This window comes from Mesoplodon mirus (genome assembly GCF_964341445.2).
Source record: "Mesoplodon mirus genome assembly, chromosome: 16".
Classification (NCBI taxonomy): domain Eukaryota; kingdom Metazoa; phylum Chordata; class Mammalia; order Artiodactyla; family Ziphiidae; genus Mesoplodon; species Mesoplodon mirus.
In genome coordinates this window covers 61,671,178-61,698,076 of record NC_138992.1, presented here as the reverse complement: position 1 = coordinate 61,698,076, position 26,899 = coordinate 61,671,178, and the positions used below count along the sequence as shown (strand labels likewise).

Sequence of the window (26,899 nt, the reverse complement as noted above, 5' to 3'; positions counted from 1 at the left end):
GTGGATCTTTGTAGTATTTTTACAACTTTTCAAAGTAAAAGTTGGGGAAATTTTTCAAAATAGAAAGTTAAGGGGAAAACTTATCAAAACGAATTAAGAAATAAGTGAAAAGAAATAGTTTAATTAAATTTAAATGAAATTTTTAGCATATTTTTGGGAAAAGTCAAATTGGACTGAAGATGGGTCATTAAAAGTTTTCTTTTTACAACATTTTATCCTGTCTCAGCCTCAAAAAGTTTTAACTTAATATGTTATACAAGAGCATTGATTAATTTGAGATAGTTTTAAAATACAGAGACTCTTAAAAAAAATTTTTTTAAAGTAACCTTTTAGCTTAACACTGACTAGAGAGCATTGTCTGTATCAAGTACCTGTGCAAGGAAAGCCCTTCTCCATAATGCTTATAAACCAAGCAGGTTGCTGATGGTGATATCATAGTTACTGGGGAAAATAACGCACTGCCCTTTTTTGACCTGTGATGAGACACTTGGGTTATGACTGTCAAAGAACAAGAAGGCTTAATTAAATGTTACTTGTTTTAAATGTCTTAATGCATCCCTTCGTCTCCTGCAACCCCCTTTTTAAGGCAGCAGCAAAAGTAGTGGAAAGTAAAAGAGCAAGAACAACAGCTTCTCAAGATAAACCTATTAGTAATGATACTGAATTGGAAACTGAAGCTAATTTGGATATAGGAGAAAGGTTTGTAAATTCATTAGTATATTTTTTGTCTTATGAATGTACTATCTGTGTAAACGTGATGCTAGCAAACCATTGTTAATAAAAATGATTATCGAGTAGAAGGTATATTGCTTTACTGATGGCTAACATTTGGATGTTTGCGAGTGCTGTAGAGTTAGGGCTTACGCATATTCTGTTACATATGCTAAGCAAAAGTAGAGAGGAAATAGCGCTGTGTAGCTGGTGTGAGTGACATCATTTCTCATTCTCAGGGAACATGAACTCCAGAACAGTGTTGAGGGTGAAAGCCTGAGTCATCTGTACCCCTTAGTTCTCAAATCCTACATGCCCTCCTGTGACTGCTGCACTGAGGATTATTCTAATATGTTAAAATATTGTTCATCTTCTCTAAGGGTAGGCTAACTGCTTCATCTGGTGCGCAAGTGCAGAAACAGTGATTTGCTCCAGCGCGGGAGGGAAACAAGGCTGTGTCAGTCCTACAAGTTGAGAGACAAGAGTTCAGTTTCTAAAATTATTTCTTCTTTAGGGATTTTCAAGGGTAATTTTTACAGAATTGGCTTTTACCTGTTGCTTTAGAAACTAACCCTATGGGAGAAGATAAACTCTACCATTATAATGATCTTTTCTATTGAACCTATGGTCCATTCCTCCTCTTCATCCCCCCTTAAACCAAGGCCAAATAGTCAAATCCTTCTGGTCTCTGGATGGATGTATTTGGCAGTGGATGTAATATTACTCTTTTCTTGGGACCATGACATAAGCCCTGTAAGTCCCCACCTTAAGCCCTGTAAGTCCCCACCTTAACTACTTATTGAGATGTGGGGATTGGAGTGTGAGTTGGATGGACATGGCATTGGTCACACTTGAGGACTGAGCTCAGTCTTACAATTCTTTTTGTCCCTGCCTATCAGAGCATGATCTGTTCCTCACTGCTTCATCTTGCCAAGGGCTCTATTGCAGTCTTATTGCTCATTGGGTTTTTCCTAAGACCCATTTTGAGAAGTAGGGATTTCATTTTTATTGGCTCAGTTATTTAATTTTGTTTAGGAAATCAAAGTTTAGTAATACCAAGACCCAGTGCATTCTATGGCCCAGCCTTCCTGCCTGCTGTAATACAGCTTTAAAGTAAAATAAGATTAGAACTTACTGTGATTCTTGCATATAATGAACACATTTCCTATGTATTCTCCTAATGTAGTACTACCCACTTACTTCAAATGCCCTCCTAGACACAAACAGCTCAGTGTGTAAAACAGAGCTCTTGATGTTCTCATCTGTCTCTCTCTACCCTAACTCTCCTCCTTTACCTCACACATCCAGTTGGTTATCTCCCCAGGTGTTACGAATTCCATATCAGAAATGTCTCTCTAATCCATTCTTATCATTTATATCCTAGATTATTACTTAGCTTTGTGCCACACAAATCCATTCTTGATGTGACTTCCAGGGTTAGCTTCCCATAAAAATAAATCTGTTTAACTCACTTTCCAGCTTAATAACCTCTGTTGGCTTTCTGTTTCCTACTTGATGAATAAAATTTTATTGCATGGCTTTCAAAGCCGTATATAGCCCCTTTCTGGGTATTTTTTTTTTTTCTCCCTCATATACACCTTGTCTCTAAGCATTAACCCCTCCCTGCCCACATCCATGGCACTTTCTAGCTATACAACTTGATCTTCAAATATTACAAGTTCTTTCATGCCTTGACTCTTGCTTCAATTTTGGATTTCCTTCTTTCTCTTCAAGGTAAGCTCTTATTTGCTATTCAAGGTCTAGCTCAAAGTTCACCTATAAGAAGTCTTGCTGAGCTCTGAGCAGAGTTGTCACTTCTGGGCTCCCACAGCACCAAGTCATACCTCTATAGGAGGACTTATCTTAGAGAATAACATATCTGTTTACCTGTCTGTATCTCACTAGATGGAGAGTGTTTTGGAGGTTCTTAAATAGCTTTGAATCCTTGGTGCCTAGTTCATTACCAGGCATGCATTACATCTTGTAGTGCACTAGACACGGAGAAAACCCAAAAACTAGAGACATGGTAAAGATAAGAATCAAGCAAATATCAAAACCATCCTGGGAGTCAAATTCACCAGTTTCAAGGCAAGAATGAATAAGACGTAAGTAAAGCAAGGATAGAAACAGAAGTGTCATTTCAAGGTCAGACAAATGCCGGGAAAGATGAAACCCTCATGCTGTCAATACTAGATGAAATATTTTGTTCTGGTAAAGCTTATAAACTATTTGAGGCAATAAGAATTACAGACTTGAAACAGAAACAGTAGCAGACACTACATAATTTGTTGTTAAAGTTTAAAGATAGACTTAAGTGCTGAAGGAGTTTGAGGGACAGCTTCAAGAAAGTGTGAACATGGAGCCGGACCTTGAAGGATGGTTAAGGTTTTTACAGGTGGATGGAAGAAGAAATGTCATTTCAGGAGAGAGGAAGAGTTCCAGTGAAGGCATCGAGCTGTAGATAGTCATGCTGTGTTTGTTGGAGCTAATTTTAACTATAGCAGAGGGGAGGAATTTTATTAAAAAGTCTAGTTGGAGACTGCTGGGGAGGATAAGGAATTAAACTTGAATTCATAGAAATAAAGATCCATGAGAGAGTTTTTGAAAGAGTAACATTGTGAATGCTCAGTTACAGCTCAATTCTGCTGAACTTATGTTTGGGGAAGACATTGATTTAATGTCTCTGGTAAGCACATCTGGGCAAAAATTAGCCATGTTGTAATGGACTGTAAAGGTCTTAATTTTACCAGAGTTTCTTTCCAGAGATACTTTTTATAAGTTGAAAAATGGCTTGATTATGTGGAAAGTACAATCCTGATGAAAAGTTTCTCTTGTTTACATTCTTACAAATGTTTTCTTCTTTTAAAGTGTTAGTGACAAACAGTCTGCGGTAACTGAATCCTCAGGGGATACAGTATCCTTATTGAGGTGAAGTAAATTGACATTTTTCTTTTCTGTGTTTAAAATCTTTGAAGCAATTCATGCAAACCTAGGTAGTTTATAATAACTGCCACGCACATGGTATGGTTTGAAGAATTATCGCAGGGTCCTACTTACCTCCACAGATATTTAAGACCCTGATGGGTCTTGAAATGCCAAACTATGGAGACCTGCCTCTTGGGATCCTGGGTTGTTTCACATTATTTCTACAAGGCTTGCACGTGGAGGGGGTACTTGAACTTAAAGCAACTGATTAGTAAACTCTTATTCTGTCAGAAGCAAGGGTGTGATGCTGGGGCAGGAAGGGGATGGAGCTGACATTTCTGGTGAATGCCCCCAATTGCGAGTTTATGAAATTACTTAAGAAGCTGTTTAATCTATTAGAAATGCTATAACAGACAATGTAACATGTTCAGAGAGCAGAACGTCTGCATGAGTGATTTCATAGTGTAGAGCAATTGGGATGCTAAATGGAACCGTGCGCGGGGGTGGCTGACCTGGTGTGGAGGAGGTCACTGGAAATGAGGAGTTGAGGGGCCAGTTTGTCATCCGGGTTATCCATGGAAACACGGAAATAGTTCATGGTGATGGCGGCACTCGGGGATCGAGAAAGGTCTGCGAATCCTGGGAGGTGCTTGGAAGGATAGTGAAAGATTATGGAGAATGGTAGATAGCGATACACCTCCGTGGCATGAATCCTCAAAGGCTAAGGTTTCTGTGGAAGCAGGATCCTGAAGGTGGCATCCATTAGGAAATGGGAAATATAGAGACCCACCTCTCGGACCCTGTGGTTTGCAGAAGATGAAGCTAATCTCTACTTGAGGAGGCCACAAGGAGAGAAATATTGTTCCCAGGGGAGAGCTAGACTTTAGACAGGCGAAGAAGTTGAGACTGGCATTCCAGAGAGCACAATGGAAAGTTTGGGGACGGCGGGAAAGCATTAGTAGGTTGCATAGAGCACTTATAGGGGTCAAAGTATAGATTTTAGGTGGTGATAAAATAGCTGCCTAAGCTTAGTTGAACTTTTTTTTTTCCATTGTAGTTTGTTCCTTTGTAAATTGGAATAATGTGAACATTGCAGGTTGTCCAAAAATTCTGCCGCATCCTGTATTTCCAAACAGTCTTACCTTTCCAGAAAGCCCTTTCTGGAATCTATGAAGATAATCAAGTGATATCTACCATCATGTATAAAGTAATTTTGGAATTTCTCTAATTGGAATGCCAAAAGAATCTTGATTTCTGAGTAGATGAGATGGAGAAAATAAATGGGAGAGAGGGAAGTCTGAAGAAGAAAAATCTTAAGAGGCTAAAGATTAAGATGGAACATTAAGGCTTCCCTGGTGGCACAGTGGTTGGGAGTCCGCCTGCCAATGCAGGGGACGCGGGTTCGTGCCCCGGTCCAGGAGGATCCCACGTGCCGCAGAGCAGCTGGGCCCGTGGGCCATGGCTGCTGGGCCTGCGCGTCCGGAGCCTGTGCTCCGCAACGGGAGAGGCCACGGCAGTGAGAGGTCCGCATACCGCTAAAAAAAAAAAAAAAAAAAAAAGATGGGGCGATGGGGCATTAGTGCAAGGAGCACCAAAGGGAAACAGACCAAAGTAGAAGCAGGTCCTAGATAGAGATTGAGACAAATCATCTACCTTTTTCTATAGCTTTTCTAGTCTTTTCAGAACAAATCACAGGCTTTTGTGTTTCATTTAGGTCTCACAAAAATCTCTTCTTATCTAAGTTGGAACATGGAAACCGACAACAAGATGTTAATAAGAAAGAGGAAAGAGTGGAAACTCCTCGAAGTAAGTACATTTATTACAGTTTTCGGAGTGGAGAATCGATACGTCCTTGAAAGCGATCCAGCCCTTGACTGCACCCCACAACACACAAACACACATCAGAAAACTAAAGCATGAAGGGATTAAATGTCATGACTTCAAAGAGTTAATTAGAGGTGGTGCTTAATTTAGAAAGTTACAGTTGGTTCTTGTTATTTACGGTAATGTTCTATAAGGTCATTGTGAACACTTAGTGAATACTGAATGATTACAGGGGAATACAGGGTTAGGTTCTTTTGAGCCTCTGGTTACAACATTTTGGTCAACTCTTCAATACATAACCTTGTTTTATGTGTTTCTGTTTATTTATTTAGGCCGCACCATGTGGCCTGTGGGATCTTAGTTCCCTGACCAGGAATGGAACCCGTGCCCCCCACAGTGGAAGCACGGAGTCTTAACCACTGGGCCGCCACGGAAGTCCCTGTTTCTGTTTAAAGAAACCTTATTTAATATACATTGTTGATTCATTAACATTGAACCCAGGCCAACAACACTGTAATTCATGCCTAACCACATATTTTTCTCTGTAAGGAACATCATTCATAGCCTTCTTGCACTCAGGAACACTAGACAGCACTTCCACAATACACTTGGGGAAAATTTTAAACAGCAGAATTACCCCCCAAAAAACACAAAAATACAGCACTAAATAGACTGTAAAAAGAACAATTATTTCTAGCCTGGAAGCAATAAGAAAGCAGAGCTTCACCTAGTTTAACCTCAGCTGGGAACATGAACTCAAATATTTTGCCACTCTGTGCATGTCCACCAGTGTCCACAAAAGCACTGCAAGTTTTGATTTTTGTTAAAACTTTCAGCAGGTAGGTAAATTTTCAAATACCAGAATCCATGAATATAATGAGTATTGACTATATACAGACTCCGTCATTGCAGATTGCATTTAGAATTTATTCCTCATTGCATTTAGAATTTATTATCCTTATAAAAGGCATTGTTTGCTAGATTTAAAAAACAAGCAACAATAACCTCCCAAAAAAATCTTAAAAGCAGTCCGTAATTATTTTCGATTATAATATAATTGTAAGTTCCTCCTAGGTATATATTCATTCAAAAAATGTTTATTGAACCTGTACTATGTTCTAATGCAAGGATTTTTAAACTTTATTGATCCAAATCTAAATACTTACTGATCAATATAAAAATAATAGATGTACCAACTTGATTCCAGGTACATAGTATGCCTGAAGTAAATATTAATTGAATAAATTTATTCTTAGCTGATGGCTGATGATAGGGCCACTGTTAGGTAGTATTTGTAAATTACAGCTCTAAAACATTTACATCTGTAGATATTATCATCGTCCTCACTTTAAAGATGGTAAAGTTAAACTCAAAGAAATATTTGCTTCATGTTGGTGGAGTTCCTAGCTGCAAAATGGCTAGGAATCATAATTCTAGAGTAAAATAATTGGGGGATTTTCCTGGACTTTTAATTTCATAATACAAAGTTCAAAGAAATGGAAGCATACGCTTTTTTACACTCTAGCTGATCAGTAATTGAACCAATGAAGAATGTAATCACATTGTAGAGTGGCTTGACAGTGACTATGGATATTGAACCTAGAAGATCCTGTGAGTTTTAGTACATTTCTTGACTTTTTGTTAGATGTTAGTACTATATACATATACATTCCAAAAAAGTCCAAGTTGCTTAAAGGTTACCTAGGTATCCTCTTTTTCCTAATAGAGGATATTTATTTCATTAGTGCTAAACATTTAAAAAAAATTTTTTTAGACATCTTTTAAAAACAATTTTTTTTCAGTTTTGTAAAATTGCTATGTACTTTAAAAAAATCAAATAATTCAGAAAAATTGAAAAAAAATCACTTAAATGCTTTCTATGCAGAAAAGTCTCACCAGCATTCAGTGAAATGATTAATATTTGAGTTAAAAGCTTTTTATCTATAAACTCAATCCTCAAAACAATCTGGATCAGTACTTTTTTTTTTTTAAATCACTCCCATTTTACAGATGAGGAAACTGAGAGAAAAAGAGGTTAAGTGTAAAAAGCCCTTGGTCACACAGGTCATAAACAGAACCAGAGCCAGAATTTGAAATCAGACATTTCTGACTTGAGAGCCCGTGTCCTTAAATACTGAGATAGATAGACTACCTCAATGGAAGAATAGATAGAATCAAAGCAAATAAAAATTTATAAAAATGTGATAAGGTTACATATGTACTCTAAAATATATTTACATTTAATTTTTTGAAGGTGAAACTGAAGGATTCAATGAACTTCACATAAATGCTGTTTCATAAGAAATATATCAGTAAACCATATGATTCCTCCAAAATGAAGAATAAATAATATGAATTGCTTTGATAGGTTGGGTCAGTTTGCCTCTATAACTAAATTTCAACTTTAGACTACTGATTGATTTCAGCTGTAATGGGTGAGATTAGCACAAAAACTTTGGCTAAATGTAGTATTCTTTAGAAATACTTTTCCTTACAACTTTGCAGATTTTGCTCCATTATTTTCTGATTTTATGAGTGCTGCTGTGGACAGTCTGATATCAACCTGACTTTTTCCCCCTTTGTATATGAGTTGCTTTTTCTTCATAGTTGCCCAGGTTTTTCTAATATGTGCATTTAATGCTATAAATTTTCCTTTAATTACTGCCTTAGTTGCATCCCCAAATTTTTATATTTTCATTTTCATCAAAATATATATTTTTATTTCCCTTGAGACTTTTTTCTTTGATCTTCTGGGCTATTATGAAGCTCTTTGTTTGGGCTTCCCTGGTGGCACAGTGGTTAAGAATCCGCCTGCCAATGCAGGGGACATGGGTTCGAGCCCTGGTCTGGGGAGATCCCACATGCCGCAGAGCAACTAAGCCCGTGCGGCACAACTACTGAGCCTGCACTTTAGAGCCCATGAGCCACAACTACTGAGCCCGAGTGCCACAACCACTGAAGCCCGCATGTCTAGAGCCCGTGCTCTGCAACAAGAGAAGCCACCTAATGAGAAGCCCGTGCGCTGCGATGAAGAGTAGCCCCCTCTCGCCGCAGCTAGAGAAAAGCCTGCGCTCAGCAACAAAGACGCAATGCAGCCAAAAATAAAAATAAATAAATAAATTTATTTTTTAAAAAAAGAAGCAACAGCTCTTCGTTTAATTTCCAAAAATTTTAGGATATTCTAGATACCTTTCTATTAATGATTTCCAATTAATTTGGTTCTGACCTGAGAATGTGCTTTGAGGATTTCTTTCTTTTTCTTTTTTAATTTAAGATTTGCTTTATGGCCCAGAATATGGTCTGTCTTGGTGACTGCTGATGTGCACTTAAGAAGAATGTGAATTTTGCTGTTGTTGAATGGAGTGTTATAAAATGTCGATTAGGTCAAATTGATTCATAGTGCTTCTCAAGTGTTCTGTATTCATGCTTATTTTTTGTCTTCTTGTTCTACTAATTACTGAGAGAGAAGTATTGAAATCTCCACCTATATATGAATTTCTCTTAATTATTAATCTCCATTAATTTATTTTTGCCTTTTTAGTCCTCTAGCACCTGTTAGAACAGTTCCCAATATGAAAATCTCTGTTCAAAATAACTGGTGTGGTTTCCATTAACCTCACCAACACATATGATCTGTTCCTGCACTGATACCATATTGTCTCAATTACCGTAGTTTAGTAATAACTCAGTGTGTGATAGGGCAATTTCCTTCATCTTTCTGTTACTCTTTAGGAGTATCTTGAGTATTCTTGGTGCTTTGGTCTTCTGTATTGTCAGGGGGAAGAAAACCACTTTATAGAAGATGGCAAGCAGTGGAGCTGCGACCACTTCATAGGTGCCAAAAGTGGACAACAAGCCTTGGGTCAGAACAAGATGGTTTATTACAGCACAACGGATGACAGTAGCATATGGCATCAGCGTAGTTGCGCTGGTTCCCCTCGCCAGGTCCCAAAGACAGTGCAGTGGGCCCAGGTAGATGCTCTGCAGGCAGTAGGTTGTACTGCAGGGAGGAACCTGGGGCCAAGGGCACTTTCTGAGTAAGCAGCAAGCGAAACGTAGCAAATAATCCAGTTGCCTTCCCCAGGAGAGAGTTAGTTACATGGTAGTCAGACCGTGGTTCCCTTGACCTGTTTAGGTTCCTGACTAACTGTAGAAACTGTTTAGTATCAGGGGATGAGTAAGCCTTGTACATTCAGCAAGAACTGAAGGGATACTCAGGGCCCATGATGGACTAACTCTCCTAATACATAATTTTAGAATAATCTTGTTAAGTGCTGCAAAGAACCCTGTTGAGATTTTGATTTAAAATTACATTGTAATAGTAGACAGTGTTCTTTTTTTGTTTTTTTTAATTAATTAATTTTATCTTTGGCTGTGTTGGGTCTTCGTTGTCGTGCACAGGCTTTCTCTGGTTGCGGCGAGCAGGGGCTACTCTTCGTTGCAGTGCGTGGGCTTCTCACTGTGGTGGCTTCCCTTGTTGCGGAGCATGGGCTCTAGGTTCACAGGCTTCAGTAGTTGCAGCACGCAGGCTCAGTAGTTGTGGCTCGTGGGCTCTGGAGTGCAGGCTCAGTAGTCGTGGCTCGTGGGCTCTGGAGTGCAGGCTCAGTAGTTGTGGCCCATGGGCTTATTTGTTCTGCAGCACCAGGGCTTGAACCTGTGTCCCCTGCATTGGCAGGCGTATTCTTAACCACTGCGCCACTGGGGGAGTCCTAGTAGACAGTTTTGGAGACAGCTGACACAATTATATTGTCTTCCTCTACATGAACAAAAAGCATTTCTTTATTTAGATTGTCTTATGTATATATATTCTTATAACTTGTATATGTGCATGCACACACATATATATAGTAAAGCTTTATAATTTACTACATACAGATCTTGACTGCATTTGCTGGATTTATCCCTTAAAATGTTATATATTTTATTACTATTGTAAATATTATCTTTTGACTATTTTAATTAAATATTTTAACTGTTGCTAATGTACAGAAACACTGTTGGGTTTTGTTTATTGATCTTATATGCAACCATCTTGCTAAACTCCTTTTAATTCTATGTGTATATTCTTTTAGGTTTTCTATACAGTTGACCCTTAAACAACATGGGGATCAGAGGCACCGACTCCTGTGCAGTCAATGCATCCTGCTATCTCTGCCTCAAAAACAAAAGAATTGATAAGTGACTCGCCTGAGGGCAGGAAGCTGAAACAGCATAGAATCAGAACTCAAACCCTAGTTGTTTTGATTCCACATATTGTGATCGCTAATCGAACACAAACTCTTCCCCACACTTAAAGATCTGTAAAATGAAAATACAGGTACTATGTTTATTGAAAAAACAATCCGTGTATAAGTGGGCCCATATAGTTCAAACCCATGTTATTCAAGGGTCAACTGTACACACAATTTTCTTTCAGTAATTACCATCCTGTTTCTTTTGAGTCGCATATACATTTATTTCTTACTAAACTGTGAATAAGAGGGAAAGAGGGAAGGGTTTACTTCTTACACTGTGTCAAATACTCCTTAAACATTATATTAAGAAATTACAACAATCCTATAAGGTAAATATTATTCCTTTTTTAAACAGATGATGAAAAGGCAGGCACTAGGAGGTGAGATGATGTTTAAAAGCATAAAAGAATCAAGAGGGCTTCCCTGGTGGCGCAGTGGTTGAGAGTCCGCCTGCCGATGCAGGGCACACGGGTTCGAGCCCTGGTCCAGAAAGATCCCACATGCCGCAGAGCGGCTGGGCCTGTGAGCCATGGCCGCTGAGCCTGCACGTCTGGAGCCTGTGCTCCGCAACGGAGAGGCCACAACAGTGAGAGGCCTATGTACCGCAAAAAGAAAAAAAAAAAAAAGAAGCAAAGCTAGATATAGACTATACCTCATGACCTATGTTTGAGCATCCTGTCTTACTTAGAAATTACCCTTATGTCCAAAATTATACTTACCGTTTATACTAGATTTTAAAGTTAACTAAGGATCTTGGGAATTATATTTAAGTTGACCTATTACAGAACCTAATTACTGCTGCTATCAAAAAGTTTGTCAGAATTATACTTCAGTTTAATTAAACACATTTTTTTTTCTTATTAGTTATCTGTTTTGTACATATTAGTGTATATATGTCAATCTCAATCTCCCAATTCATCCTGCCACCCCCTGCCCCACTTTCCCCCCTTGGTGTCCCTACATTTGTTCTCTACATCTGTGTCTCAATTTCTGCCCTGCAAACCGGTTCATCTGTACCATTTTTCTAGGTTCCACATATATGCTTTAATATACAATATTTGTTTTTCTCTTTCTGACTTCACTCCATATGACTGTCTCTAGATTCATCCACGTCTCTACAAATGACCCAATTTCGTTCCTTTTTATGGCTGAGTAATATTCCATTGTATATATGTACCACATCTTCTTTATCCATTCGTCTGTTGGTGGGCATTTAAGTTGCTTCTATGACCTGGCTATTGTAAATAGTGCTGCAGTGAACATTGAGGTGCATGTGTCTTTTTGAATTACGGTTTTCTCTGGGTATATGCCCAGTAGTGGGATTGCTGGGTCATATGGTAATTCTATTTTTAGTTTCTTAAGGAACCTCCATACTGTTCTCCATAGTGGCTGTATCATTCCCACCGACAGTGCAAGAGGGTTCCCTTTTCTCCACAGCCTCTCCAGCATTTGTTGTTTGTAGATTTTCTGATGATGCCCATTCTAACTGGCATGAGGTGATACCTCATTGCAGTTTTGATTTGCATTGCTCTAATAATTAGTGATGTTGAGCAGCTGTTCATGTGCTTCTTGGCCATCTGTATGTCTCCTTTGGAGAGATGTCTGTTTAGGTCTTCTGCTCTTTTTTTTCTTTTACACTTTAAACATCTTACAATTTTATTTGTCACTCATACCTCAGGAAAGGCGAAAACGAAAGTAAATCTATTAGCTTGGTAGAGTCTTTGGTAGAGTTACGCATATAACGGGGCAGCACCTTGCAATCCTGTAGTGCAGTATCACAAGCAGCGTATTGACATTGATTCAGCCAAGATATAAAGTAGTTGCATCACCACAAGGATACCTTGTGTTGCCCTATTATAGCAGATATAACTGTTTTAAAAGTTTATGTTTTAATTCTGGTCGGTACTACTATAAATTCTAAGTAATATGTTTCTATTTGCATTTCTTTCAACAGTGGCTCTTAAACTAGGAACTTACTACTCACTTCCAGAGTTTTATTAGTTTTAAATCTACTATTGGTTGTCTTTATAACTCGAAATAATATACTGCTATATTTTATTTGATTTTAGATAATACCTCCTGACTCCCTATAATGTGAAAGGAGGAAATTACCACTCCTTCACCTCACTTTTCTTCTACCCACATTTTCTGCCTTCTCACTGCTGTCCTCTATACCCTACTTTTACATTGTCAAGGTTTACAATATTGTACATCTTTTTTTATGTTAATTAATTTTATTTTTTTTAACATCTTTTTTTTTTTTTTTTTTTTTTTTTTTTTTGGTGGTACGCGGGCCTCTCACCGCTGTGGCCTCTCCCGTCGCGGAGCACAGGCTCCGGACGCGCAGGCCCAGCAGCCATGGCTCACGGGCCCAGCTGCTCCGCGGCATGTGGGATCCTCCCGGACCAGGGCACGAACCCGTATCCCCTGCATCGGCAGGCAGACTCCCAACCACTGCGCCACCAGGGAAGCCCTATTTTTTTTAACATCTTTATTGGAGTATAATTGCTTCACCGTGGTGTGTTAGTTTCTGCTTTATAACAAAGTGAATCAGCTATACATATACATATGTTCCCATATCTCCTCCCTCTTGCATCTTCCTCCCACCCTCCCTATCCCACCCCTCTAGGTGGTCACAAAGCACTGAGCTGATCTCCCTGTGCTATGCAGCTGCTTCCCACTAGCTATCTATTTTACATTTCGTAATATTCATAAGTCCATGCCACTCTCACTTCATCCCAGCTTACCCTTCTCCCTCCCCGTGTCCTCAAGTCCATTCTCTCTGCCCTTTTTTTTTTTTTTTTTTTTTTTTTGCTGTACGCAGGCCTCTCACTGTTGTGGCCTCTCCTGTTGCGAAGCACATGCTCCGGTTGTGCAGGCTCAGTGGCCATGGCTCACGGGCCCACCTGCTCCACGACATGTGGGATCTTCCCGGACCGGGGCACGAACCCGTGTCCCCTGCGTCGGCAGGCGGACTCTCAACCACTGCGCCACCAGGGAAGCCCTACCTATTTTTTGATTGTGTTGTTTTTTTTAATATTGTGCTGCATGAGCTGTTTATATATTTTGGAGATTAATCCTTTGTCCGTTGATTCGTTTGCAAATATTTTCTCCCATTCTGAGGGTTGTCTTTTTGTCTTGTTTGTAGTTTGCTTTGCAAAAGCTTTTACGTTTCATTAGGTCCCATTTGTTTATTTTTGTTTTTATTTCCATTACTCTAGGAAGTGGATCAAAAAAGATCTTGCTGTGATTTATGTCAAAGAGTGTTCTTCCTGTGTTTTCCTCTAAGAGTTTTATAGTGTCCGGTCTTACATTTAGGTCTCTAATCCATTTTGAGTCTATTTTTGTGTATGGTGTTAGGGAGTGTTCTAATTTCATTCTTTCACATGTAGCAGTCCAGTTTTCCCTGCACCACTTATTGAAGAGGCTGTCTTTTCTCCATTGTGTATCCTTGCCTCCTTTGTCATAGATTAGTTGACCATAGGTGTGTGGCTTTATCTCTGGGCTTTCTATCCTAGAATGGCCCTTCTTCTTGATACCCTTTGCAGGAGCGGTTCTGCCAGGCCCAGGTTGGAAAAGAAACACCCCCACCCTGATTTTCAAAGACTGATCTTTGCACTATATCACGCTGCTTCCAGATACAAAGGAAAAAAACTAAACAGTTATTTTTTTTAAAAAATAGCTAACCAGTAGATAGGAATTTCATGTTAACCTTTAAAAATATTCTTCTGGGACTTCCCTGGTGGTCCAGTGGTTAAGACTCCATGCTTCCACTGCATGGGGCATGGGTTCAATCCCTGGTCAGGGAACTAAGATCGCACGTGCTGCACGGTGTGGCCAAAAAAAAAAATTATATAATTCTTTTAATGTGAGACAATTTTTGATGACAGCATTTCTACTTTTAGGTGGAAGAACGAAAAAACAGAACAGTAGGCGAGCCACTGAAAGCAAGAGAATACATGTTTTAAACAGTCAGCCTCCAACTCTTGAAAAACATCAACCTAGAAAAAGACAGGTATGTTTATTATAATTAAATAATACTTAATGGATATTAAAGTCATAACTTGAATAATTGTGATTATTTCACATTATTTATGTTCAACCCTAAAAAATCTTGAGGATAAAATGTTTTCTCTTTGCCATCTTTAATTTTGCCATCTTAGATTTGTGGACCAATTTGCCTATTCAAAGTTCACCCACATTTTAAAGATATTCTTAAGCTGGGTGTTAGTGACATTTATTTAGAATTATTATATTACTGTCATCATAAAATCAGTTCATCAGATGTAGGGTGGAACTTAAATCTACTTGATAAGCTTTTATATTTGTATCTTCCTAACAGAGATTCTATTTATTTATTTACTTATTTAATTTATTTATTTTTGGCTGTGTTGGGTCTTCGTTGCTGCACGCGGGCTTTCTCTAGTTGCAGCGAGCAGGGGCTACTCTTCGTTGAGGTGCACAGGCTTCTCATTGTGGTGGCTTCTCTTGTTGCGGAGCACAGGCTCTAGGCGCACAGGCTTTAGTAGTTGTGGCACACTGGTTCAGTAGTTGTGGCTCACGGGCTCTAGAGCACAGGCTCAGTAGTTGTGGCGCATGGGCTTAGTTCCTCTGCAGCATGTGGAATCTTCCCAGACCAGGGCTCAAACCCAGGTCCCCTGCATTGGCAGGCGGATTCTTAACCACTGCGCCACCAGGGAAGCCTCCATAGATTCAATTTAAGTAAGATTTTTCTGTGCTTTAAAAAAAAAAAAAGAAAAAATATCGTTTGGTAAAGAATTTTTCTATTCAGAAAGCCACAATGGGTCCCTTTTAGGATTCATTTCATTTGTTTGCCCTCTCCGTGATTATAGGCCTGTGCCATCCATCCAGTTTCTGAAACGATTGTTTACTGTATTTTATCTGGTTTTCTAGTTGTTCACAGCAGGTGAGTAAATCTGGTCCTTGTTTGATCATATTGGCAGTGGAAGATGATCCTATACTTTTCTTCTTACTCTTCTTTATTTAAGATGCTTTTTTTTTTTTTTTGATAAGCTATTTGCAAATGGTTCATTGTTGAGGCGCTGGGCTAGGGTCAAGTTCTAGGTTACTAGGGATATCTCCTGTGACTCAAGTTTATTTTGACCATGACTTCTCCCCCAGTGAACATAGCAGTCAACTCCAATTTTTGGTTTACTTCCTGCAACTATTGCTTGTCTGCATGATTCCTAATTTAGGTCCACCACCTCTACTTTTTGGAGGTAATGCTGGTTGAGGGAGGCTCCTGCTGTTGCAGACCAGGGATTTAAGGTGTACACCTCAGGATATGTTCCTTCCTTTGGAAAAGTGTACGCCACGGGCTTTCTGTGATCCATAGGTAGAGTGGCTGTGCTCCACTTCTTCACAAACCTTTTGTCAGTTTCCACCAATAATGGACCCCATTCACCTTTGTTATCGTTCAGGCCAAAGGGTTCTCTTAATCTTACGAGTTTGGGATTTCATTTCTTTCCTTGTTTCTGTTGGGTGGATTCCCAAAGGAGAATGAGGAAATGTTGACCATATGCCACTATGTGCAACCAAAAGTCATAGATATTTTTTGTCTTTGATTTTTTTTTTTCCACTTTGAATATGATGTACCAAGATGTAGATTTTTTGGTGTTTATCCTTCTTTGTGTTCTCTGAGCTTCCTGCACCTGTTTTGTTTTGTTTTGTTTTGTTTTTTTAATTTATTTATTTATTTATTTTTGGCTGCGTTGGGTCTTTGTTGCTGCGTGCGGGCTTTCTCTAGTTGTGGCGAGCGGGGGCTACTCTTCGTTGAGGTACGAGGGCTTCTCATTGCCGTGGTTCTCTTGTTGTAGAGCATGGACTCTCGGCACGCGGGCTTCAGTAGTTGTGGCTCGCGGGCTCTAGAGCGCAGGCTCAGTAGCTGTGGCGCACGGGCTTAGTTGCTCCGTGGTATGTGGGATCTTTCTGGACCAGGGCTCGAACCCATGTCCCCTGCATTGGCAGGCGGATTCTTAATCACTGCGCCACCAGGGAAGTCCGAGGGCAGGCTTTGTTAATGAGAACAGAATGCTCTGGATGTATTTTGAAATGGGTATTTTCCTCTTCCGCCTGCTAGATGCAGGAGGAGATTATTCTGTCATCTTCACCCTGAGAACCTGGTGGGGCTTTTGGAGAGCAAACTCACAAGTTGTGGGCCCCCTGAGATTGGGCCCCTGGAGTTTTTAACTCAAGCTTGTTCACAATGAGCCTCCCTCAATTTGTCCATCACAGTTAAATGTTCCTCCCAGTACTGGCCCCAGCTGTGAGCTGCTTCTCCTGGCCTTCTGCTTCCACTAAGCTATGATTCTCTGTATCCACCTTTCTGTTTGCCCTGTGACATTAATTTTCTGATGGATCTAGGAAGAGTTGTTGACTTTTCAGTTTGTTCACCTTTTTTCTTGTTGTGACGACTGAGGTGATATTTCCAAGCTCTCCAGGTTGGTCTAAAATCCAGAAGTCTCTGCCTCATACATTTTATCTTTCCCTGTTCTTCTGGCAACAATTCTAAACGGGATTATAGGAGTTACTTATAGATATATATCAAGAAAAGTTTCTTTTTTGTATTTGAAACGAAATATGGAATATCAACTACATAACATAGAATACAGGTGATATCGTCTATCACTATTTACTATGTCAAAAACCAATTCTGTGTCTGGTTTTATTTTTAGCTTTCCACTGTTGGCTTTTTGGTGGGATAATTTGTTTCAGATGAGTGAATGATTTTATCTTACTTTGTGTTGAGATTTTGGTTCTTTAAAATTTTTTATTGCAGTAGCCTTGCACAGTTTCTTCTTGGACAGTTTCTTCTCACTGCATTTGTATGTTAAACAGACAAAGATATTTTTGCCTGCCTCATCACAGTTTGAAAAGAGGCCTTCCTTTTGTAAATTTATTCAAGAAGAGAAGTGAATACCTTTCTACAATACTTTTTTCCCATAGATGGCATGTGATGGGAATTACGATACAATATTTTTAAAATTACAAATGATATCATTTTTTAATATACATCATGTTTTATTTTAAAACATGTCTACACTACACTGAGCACCTACACAGGTGTGACCAAGAAACCCACAATCCTGTCTCAGCAGGCAATGGGTCCAATGTGTGACTTGAGGGTGACTGTTATTTTTCACAGTAAGAGAAAAAAGAGAGGATAAGAAAGATGAAAAAGCATTATTCCCAACTCCTGTTCAGGAATCTGAGTGATGAAATGGAAGGATATTTCAGTTTATAAAGCTCTTCCAAAGCCCCTTCTCACAATCAGTTGATGTTTAAACATGGAACCTGGGTTGGTGGGCCAGCTAGAGTTGAGCAACACAAGGGCACACTGTTTAAAATAACTTCCACACATTACTGCAAACAATGGGGGGAACGGGCTGTGCTTTCAGACTGATAGTTTACTTTTTCCTGTCTTATGAACCTGTGAAGTTTAGAGGTCATAAGAACTGCACAACCACAATTGTGACACAGCGTCTGCTCAGTATAAAAACTTTTTGTTAAGGGGAAAGAATCCACTTGGCCTGTGGGGAGAAATGTCCTGAGTTGGATGGTGCCAATATATAATATTCAGTTGTGACCCCACAGAAATATGTGGTTTACAGTGAAGACTAGGAATCGGGTCTCTAAATCCAGCTGCTTTTTTAAAATTAGTATTTTATGTGATTATGTTTGCCTCCTATATCTTTCCCCTGAGGCAGAAGGTAAGTGTTAGAAAAGTGGCGGGTTCTAGTCTCAGAGACACACACAGGGTTTCTTTGTGTTTGGGCACCACTATGGTTCTTGGTTGCTGGAACACTTCAGCCTCTGGCACCATTGGGCTTGCAGCAGCCTCCTCAGCATCACGGGCTGAGATCTCCAGATTCCTGAACAAAGTAGCCAATCTGAAGGTCTTGCATCACGGGAAAGCGATGCGCCCTTAGCTCTGGCTCCCCATCCTCTGAGGGAAGTGAAGGGGGCAAGTAGGGGCACACCTTTGAGTCACCAAGTCATTGATGGAGAAGGCAGTAGAGCAAGCCTAGAGCTTACCCGGTGGCCTTGTGAGAAGCAGTTCCTTCTCCAAAGTATAGACTTACTGGGACTTCCCTGGCAGTGCAGTGGTTAAGACTCTGCCTTCCAATGCAGGGGGCATGGGTTCGGTCCCTGGTTGGGAACTAAGGTCCCACATGCCGTGGGGTGCAGCCAAAAATTTTTTTAAAAAAAGTATAGACTTTACTATTTATGATCTAAAATAGAGGTCTTTTTTTTTTTTAAAATAGAGGTCTTTGAAATGATTTATCTGGACCAGTGAAAGATAGTTGCTCACTACATATTATCCAAGTTTAGATTTTCTACTTGATTATTCACACCAAATCAGGCTTTAAAAATAGACCAAACTAGGCTGGAATGTGTACATTTCAACAGATCAGAAACTGTAAAAATGCGACATAGCACTAGACCCAAGGATTCCATTGGTGTAAGTAAATACCATTTTTAAAGTATTACTGAAGCATTGTTTTTTCCTCTAAAAGGCACTAGAAATGATATGCAATTTTTGAAGTGTAAGTAATATAAACTTTTTAACCTTACGGAAAGAAAAGATTGGTGCATTTTAATTTGTTGTATGCTGTTTGTATCTTGAGTTGTGGGCATGGCTAGGGTTGTTATGATTCTCTTAATTGATTTTATTTTTTATCTTTCAAGAAAAGCAAAAGACAAAAGAGAATAGTACTAAGGGCACAGTTTTTGCTCGTGTCCTGAAATACGTTATCTTTTTTTTTGCCATACCGCAAAAAAATGTCTTTGTCTAGAGGTTGATTAGCTGCGCCCTTGTAGGCAGCACAGTTGCTGATAGGCGGCGGCTCAGACCCGCAAGAGGTATAATGATGGACACTGCCAATCTTATGGCCCTGAGCCACACACAAGATAGTTTTCATCTCACGTTTGTCTACAAGCATCTGGAGGTTCTCTTTGATAGTGCATCAGACAGCTGAGCTGGATTCTTTTTTTCTCTAATTGTAATAAAAGACACAAAACAAAATTTGCCATCCTAGCCATTTTAAGATACATCGTTCAGCATCATCAAACACATCTTGTGCTACCATTACCACCATCTATCCACGGCGCTCTTGCCGTATGCGGGCCTCTCACTGCTGTGGCCTCTCCCGTTGCGGAGCACAGGCTCTGGACGCGCAGGCCCAGCGGCCATGGCTCACGGGCCCAGCCGCTCCGCGGCATGTGGGATCCTCCCGGACCGGGGCACGAACCCGTGTCCCCTGCATCGGCAGGCGGACGCTCAACCACTGCGCCACCAGGGAAGCCCTACGGAGCTCTTTTTATCTTGCAAAACTAAAACTCTGGACCCATTAAACAATAACTCCTCATTCGCCCCTCCTCCCAAACCTCTGGCAACCAACTTTTCTACTTTCTGTCTGTGAATTTGACTGTTTTAGGTACCTCATATAAGTGGAATCCTACAGTATTTGTTCTTTTGTGTTTGACTTGTTTCACTTAGCATAATGTCCTCAAGATTCATTTACATTGTAGTACGTGTCAGCGTTTTCTTCCTTTTTTAAGGCTGAATAATGTCTCGTATTTATATACCACATTTTGCTTATGCACTTCTCCATCAGTGGACACTTAGGTTGCTTCCACCTTTTGGCTATTATGCGTAATACTGCTATCAACAGGGGTGTACAGATTTCAAGTCTCTGCTTTCAGTTCTTTTGGATATATACCCACAAGTAGAATTAGGTCACATGGTACTTTTAATTTTTGAGGAACCACCATACTATTTTCCCCAGCAGTCACACAGTTTTTCATTCCCATTAACAGCACGTGAGTTCCAGTTTCTCATCGTCGCCACCACCTATTATTTTCTAGTTTTTTTGATGGTGGACATCCTAATGGGTTTGAGGTGACATTTCCTGGTGGTTTGGATTTGCACTTCCCTAATGATTAGTGATGTTGAGCATTTTTTTCAAGTGCTTATTGGCCATTTGTATATCTCTTTTGGAGAACTGTCTCCTCAAGTCCTTTGCTCATTTAAAAAATTTATTTATAGTAATACATAGCATAAAACTTACCACCTTAATCATTTTTAAGTGTATGATTCACTGGCATTAAATGCATTCACGTTGTTGTGCAACAGCTTCCGGAACTTTTTCACCTTGCAAAACTGAAACACTGTACTCATAAGACAGCTCCCCCTTTCCCGCTTCCTCCCATTCCCTGGCAGCCACCATTCTACTTTCTGTTTCTGGGAATTTGACTACTCTAGATATCTCATGTAAGTGAAATCTTACAGTATTTGCCTTCCTGTGACTGATGATGAATGCATTTTTAAAGCAAATGTGAGTCAGCTGGGGAGATTATTCATAGTTCAGAAACAGTAAGTAACCACTCAGGTGATCATATTGCTCCTCAGCATGTCAGCAGCAGGAGTGATTAGTTGGTCACCTACAGCAAATGCCAGGTGTCAGTAATCTTTTTCTGTGTATAATACGGAATTTGACTTTTAAAATTCTTCAGTCATTTTCTCCAAAAACAAAATAGGGGTGTTTTAACTAGTTTGTGTTAGTTCTCAAAGATCTGTTTTAGAGAAGATTTGAGTTTTATGTGTGTGTACTTTGCCCAACATAGAACAGGGTTTTCACGGAGTTCATTAAGGGAGAATTAAATATTCATAAGTTCTCATTGGTATTTGTGAATCCTACATATCTCTAATCTATTAACAGTTGTAGAAAAGCATCTTAAGAGACAGTGTGGGCTTAAAGTCAGATGAATTGGGTTTGTGTTTAGCTCCGTCGCTTTGTAGCTGTCTGATCTTGGGCAGCTGAGCCAAAGTGTGTTCGTGTAAAATGAACGGTAATATAGTCAGGACCCTTGACAGTATCACCACAGTAAGATCTTACAGAAATCTAAGATATGTTTACAGAATTTCTTCCACCATTAAGAAATTGTAACATGATACTGATAAAAAAGTTGTATTTATAGTAGATATGTTATTTACGGAATTGTTTCTGTGAATAACTGTTCTACTTTTGACAGATGTTAACTAGACTTATTGTGGTGATCAATTCACAATATATATGAATACTGGATCATTATATTGTACACCTGAAACTAATAAAATGTTGTCATTTATACCTCAATTGAAAAAAACATAATTGTTTCTGTGAATAACTATCTTACTTTTCATCAAAAGGCGTGGATTTGGGAAGAAGACCAGAATCTGAGATCTGGCGTGAAGAAATACGGAGAGGGAAATTGGTCTAAAATACTATCACATTATAAATTCAACAAGCGAACAAGCGTCATGTTGAAAGACAGATGGAGGACTATGAAGAAGCTGAAGCTGATAAACTCAGACAGTGAAGACTGAGTGTCTTTGCGGAGCCTGATAAGACAACAGTTAAACATTTTGATTACTGCATTTTGCATGAAACTTGGTGGTCATTAATGTAGCTTAAAATTTTGTTTAAAGCATTACAGTATTTTTCTGTGGCACAGTCATTTAATATGAGGATTTGTGTTATGAGAGCAAGATAAGAATCTTTTCACTCTGATAAAAAAATAAACTTTTTGAGCCCTAGTGCTTTCAAAACTCCTACCTCCAAACCCTGTTCCAATAAAAAGGTGAAAGCCTGGTAAGAGAAAGAATATATTGCTGTTAACCTATTCTGTGTCTGTGGGCTGATTTCAACCCCATGACACACATAAAAATGAAGTTTCTAAGTCAGTGAATAGGCCTTTGACATAAGGGTAATGATTTGATTTATGGCCTTAATATATGAATTACTAAGATATTTGCTTATAGAATGATAAATGTACAAAGTAATCTGTGAGTTATACTTAAATTTTTCTTTTGGTAGTTTCATGTAAAGGAAAAAACTTGAAAATAGTAATACGCATAGGACAGAGTTTATACTACTACTAAGAATAGCTTATGTCTCAGTTAGGTACATTGGATTTTTGTTCTAGTGTTAAAACTTTGACAAAGATGGCTTTAAATAAAGCTTCTTTATAACCTGCTGCCATAAATATCCATTTCTCTGATATTTTCATTTAGTTAGATAAATATTGGGCCTAAATGGTATTCTGTAAATGCTTAAATGGGTTTTAACCATGATCATTTTTTTTTGAATTTTTAAATTTTATTTTATTTATTTTTTTATACAGCAGGTTCTCATTAGTTATCCATTTTATACATATTAGTGTATGCATGTCAGTCCCAGTCTCCCAGTTCATCCCACCACCACCACCACACCCGCCACTTTAACCATGATCATTTTGACAACTGTGATAAATACTAAATAAACAGATCATGCATACCTTATTAGACAGTTTTGAGTTTTCACCAACATATTCTTTAGAGGATTTAGTCAAAACCTAGAATTATTTAGCATTTTGAGTTATGTATGCTTTATTTAATAAATGCGTGAAAATGCTTAAGTATTTGCTTAAAAAGTTAAATGATTATTTTGTAATCTGTATTTCTTTATGGAAGTTTTATACATTACTTTCTCATTGTTCCTGAAGTCGTTGTCCTACACGTATAATAAATAGAAACGTGGGTAGTGTTTCCTGACTCAGTCTATCCTGTTATACCACTAGTTCCTGTCACCGTGCTTATTGCAGACATTTTGATGGTTAGTGCCAAAGCTGACGGCATGAGCCAAAACAGACCAGTTGGTCAACCTCATTCCAAACGTACCCTAAGTCATCAAATCTAAGTTGACATTAACTGTAAGATGCCCAGTTATTTTATGTGCCACTAAAAAAACACTATCAGTTATACTATAATATGGTTTTTTCTTAATTAGAATTTTATTTTACTTTAACTAAAAGAGCTGTTATAGATTTATGTAAGCATAGATTTTTATCATATAACTTGTAGGTGCATAAAAAAGAACAGCAAAATGGGTAATGAATTGTATTCCTAGTACTTCCTCATTTTAATCTGAATCTTTTGAATTTTTAAATTGAAATTTGTTGAGATAACTATAGATTCATATATAGTTGTAAGAAATAATAAGAGAGGTCCCTTGTACACTTGTTCCAGCTTACCCCAATGTCAATTTGTAAAACTATAGTATATCACCATCAGGATATTGGCATTGATATAACTCACCAATTTTATCCAGATTTCTCCAGTCTTGTACCATGTGTGTGCAGTGTGTGTATTTAATTCCGAAAAGCTTATCATTTGTGTAGGTGCGTGTATCTACCACAGGCAAGATACTCCAACACTGAGGATCCCTTCTGTTGCCACTCAACTCTCCATCATTCCTCCAACCCCTGGCAACCACCAATCTGCCCTCCATTTCTAAGATTTAATTCAAAAGGTTACATAGAGAGTGACATGGCAGAGTAGGAAGCTCCAAAGAGCCACCCCTCCTCTGAGGCAAGGAGTAAGCTGACAAAAACTGTTAGAATCAACTTTTTGAAACAAATCTAATAAAACTTAAAACAACTGGGACACGCTTAATGAAGAAAAGAGGCTACTAAATTTTGGTAGGAGGATTTTGGTGTTTTTGCTTACCCGGCTTAAGGCCACAAGTAAGTGACTTGTGTTCTTGGTGTGGCTTGGTGCTTCGGCAAGTGCCAGTACAGTGCTCAGGATTGTGGTGGTGTGTTTTGACCTGTCTGGCAGTTCCCTGAGGGTTCAGTTCAGAGATTTGCCTTTGTTTTGCCCCTTCTGAACTCTTAAGGGCTTTAAAAACATTACCGACATCTGCCTGGGGTCAGGGACAGCAGACAGACTGAAAAGCCTGGAGAGGAAGGTACATGGTGGGTTACGGCTTTGAAGGACTCTGGAGTAAACCAGGGAATCCAGAAGGCCAGGCGCATGCCCAGGACTAGACACAGTCTCAGCAAAGACCTGGGAGGACCCTAGGCCTGTACGCTGAGTGATCTTTAGGCTTCATAAGTGCAGGAGGTGGAGGCTGAGGCAGAGTTGTAGGTGGCGTTGAACAAGTGCCCCAACTCAGAGCCAATCTGCCAGTGCTGGGAGCGTATCCTGTTTGATTTAAGGAAATTAAATGAAATACTCTGTATTCTTTGCCATTTTTTCTTTCAACATGTTCGTGTACGTAGCTGTACTTGTTCATTTGCATTTCTCTACAGTAATGTATAATTCTGTCACAGCCATTCGTTGTGCTGTTGAGTTGTGGAAATAAATGAAGACGACTCAAAAGAGAAAACAAGCAGGCTGTTTATTCAGCGCTTGCTATAGCAAGGGAGTCAGCCACCATCACTTGTGTTTGGCAGAGGTACGGGCAGACGTTCATAGTGGGAAAGCTTTCTAGTGAAAGTGGGAAAGCTTTCTAGTGAAAACCTAAGGCTTCAGGTGCTCTCTGATTGGACATTGTTGGCATGAGGAAGCTGAGGCTGGCCAACTAGCAGCATGCATCTTTTGTTTTTTTTTTAAATAAATTTATTCATTTAATTTTTGGCTGCATTGGGTCTTCGCTGCTGCGTGTGGGCTTTCTCTAGTTGTGGCGAGCGGGGGCTACTCTTCGTTGCGGTGCGCGGGCTTCTCATTGCGGTGGCTTCTCTTGTTGCGGAGCACAGGCTCCAGGCGTGCTGGCTTCGGTAGTTGTGGCTCGTGGGCTCTAGAGCACAGGCTCAGTAGCAGTGGTGCGCCGGCTTAGTTGCTCCGTGGCATGAGGGATCTTCCCGGACCAGGGCTCGAACCTGTGTCCCCTGCATTGGCAGGCAGATTCTTAACCACTGCACCACCAGGGAAGCCCAGTAGCAGGCATCTTATGTGATTGTTTGGGGGAACATATTTGGCTTTCTCTGGTTGGTCCTGAGTTGGAAGTAGGGACCAAAAATAGGGATGTTGGCAGTCATCGACCAAGTCCTGCCCGTTCTGGGTAGATAGCTGCGGGGATTTAGTTCGGCGTTCTAAACTCATTGCTGCAGAGGTTGTGGCTTGGAGTTGTCCTATAAGGTTTGCCCATTGTCAGTTTTTATATTCAATCCCTGAGTTGTTTCCAGTGAATGGCTGCAAGGCTTTTCCAATTTACATGAATTGTAAAATTAGGAATAATAATATTACACTGCTCCCTAAAGGCGATTCTCAACTCCTTCAGCTCTTCTCAGTACTGATTTTTATACTTACTAAAAATATGCTTATGCTGCTGTTTATTATTTTTCAGTGTGAGGTATTCTATTAGTGATCCCCCACTACATAGGATGACATTTTAGGTCTCTTGTACGTTCCCCCTCCACCCTCCATAAGTATACAACTTGCACCCATACGGATGCTTCTCCCCAGTTCTTCCAGCGTATTTGCATCAGTTTTTGATTAAACCAGTATTCAGTGTTTGTATATAACTCTGTAACTGTTTTTTACACCTGAGCTGTGTGTACTCATCACTTATTTATCTCCAAATTCTCTGACCAATTTGAAGACCTCTGAATACATTGAAGTATGTCATTCTATTGACATTTTTTTTTCTGGCCGCACTGTGCAGCTTGAGGAATCTTAGTTCCCTGACCAGGGATCGAACTCTGGGCCGCGACAGTGAGAGCACCGCGTCCTCACCACTGGACCGCCAGGGAATTCCCGATTTCATTTTTTTTGTTGTTGTTGTTTTGTTTTGGTGACAGCCCTCCTACTCCTTGGTGCCTGCTTGCCCTCCAGGCTTGCTGCACAGCTGTCAAGCTTACATCTCCCTTATCTTGGCTCTGGGCATCCCAGTCATCTCTCTCCTGGTTTGAATTCCCCGTTTCCTGGATCCTCTCTCTTGGTTTTAACTCTCGTTTATCTAGAGCATCTCATCCTATACCTCCTGAGAAAATATGCATAGAGTGAAAAATGTGTATATCATGAATGTCTGAAAATATCCTTTTTCTAGCCTCACATTTGATTAATAATTTTATTGGATATAGAATTTTCATTTGGAAAACATTTTGTCTCAGAATTTCAAAGGCATTGCTCTGTCATCATCAGCGTCAAGATGTTGCTTTAGGTAGTCTGAGACCATTCTGATTACTGAGACTTTTCATGTCGCCTACTTTTTTTTTTTTCATCTCTGGAAGCTTGTAGATTCCTCCATGTATTCAGTGATCTAGAATTTCATGGTAACATGCTTTGTTGTGAGTCTTCTTTTCTTTTTTAACTAATGAGCCAGGCATTCAGTGACTTCTGAAATCCCTGTGCTAAGTTCTAAAAAATACTGTGTTATTTC

The 26,899-nt window shown here is 39.5% G+C and overlaps 1 protein-coding gene across 2 annotated transcripts in view; it reads left to right on the top strand.

Moving 5' to 3' along the window:
- TERF1 (telomeric repeat binding factor 1) overlaps positions 1–23,275 on the top strand; it is a 36,761-nt gene extending 13,486 nt beyond the window's left edge. The window contains exons 6-10 of one of the 2 annotated variants that reach the window (XM_082601752.1): positions 587–699; positions 3,580–3,639; positions 5,351–5,442; positions 14,600–14,709; positions 21,907–23,275. In XM_082601752.1, coding sequence (XP_082457878.1) covers positions 587–699; positions 3,580–3,639; positions 5,351–5,442; positions 14,600–14,709; positions 21,907–22,083 — 552 coding nt within the window. In that variant the 3' untranslated portion in view covers positions 22,084–23,275. The remainder of the gene's footprint in view (positions 1–586; positions 700–3,579; positions 3,640–5,350; positions 5,443–14,599; positions 14,710–21,906) is intronic. The other variant, XM_082601753.1, reaches the window with a different exon arrangement.
- The last annotated feature ends 3,624 nt before the right edge of the window (positions 23,276–26,899 follow it).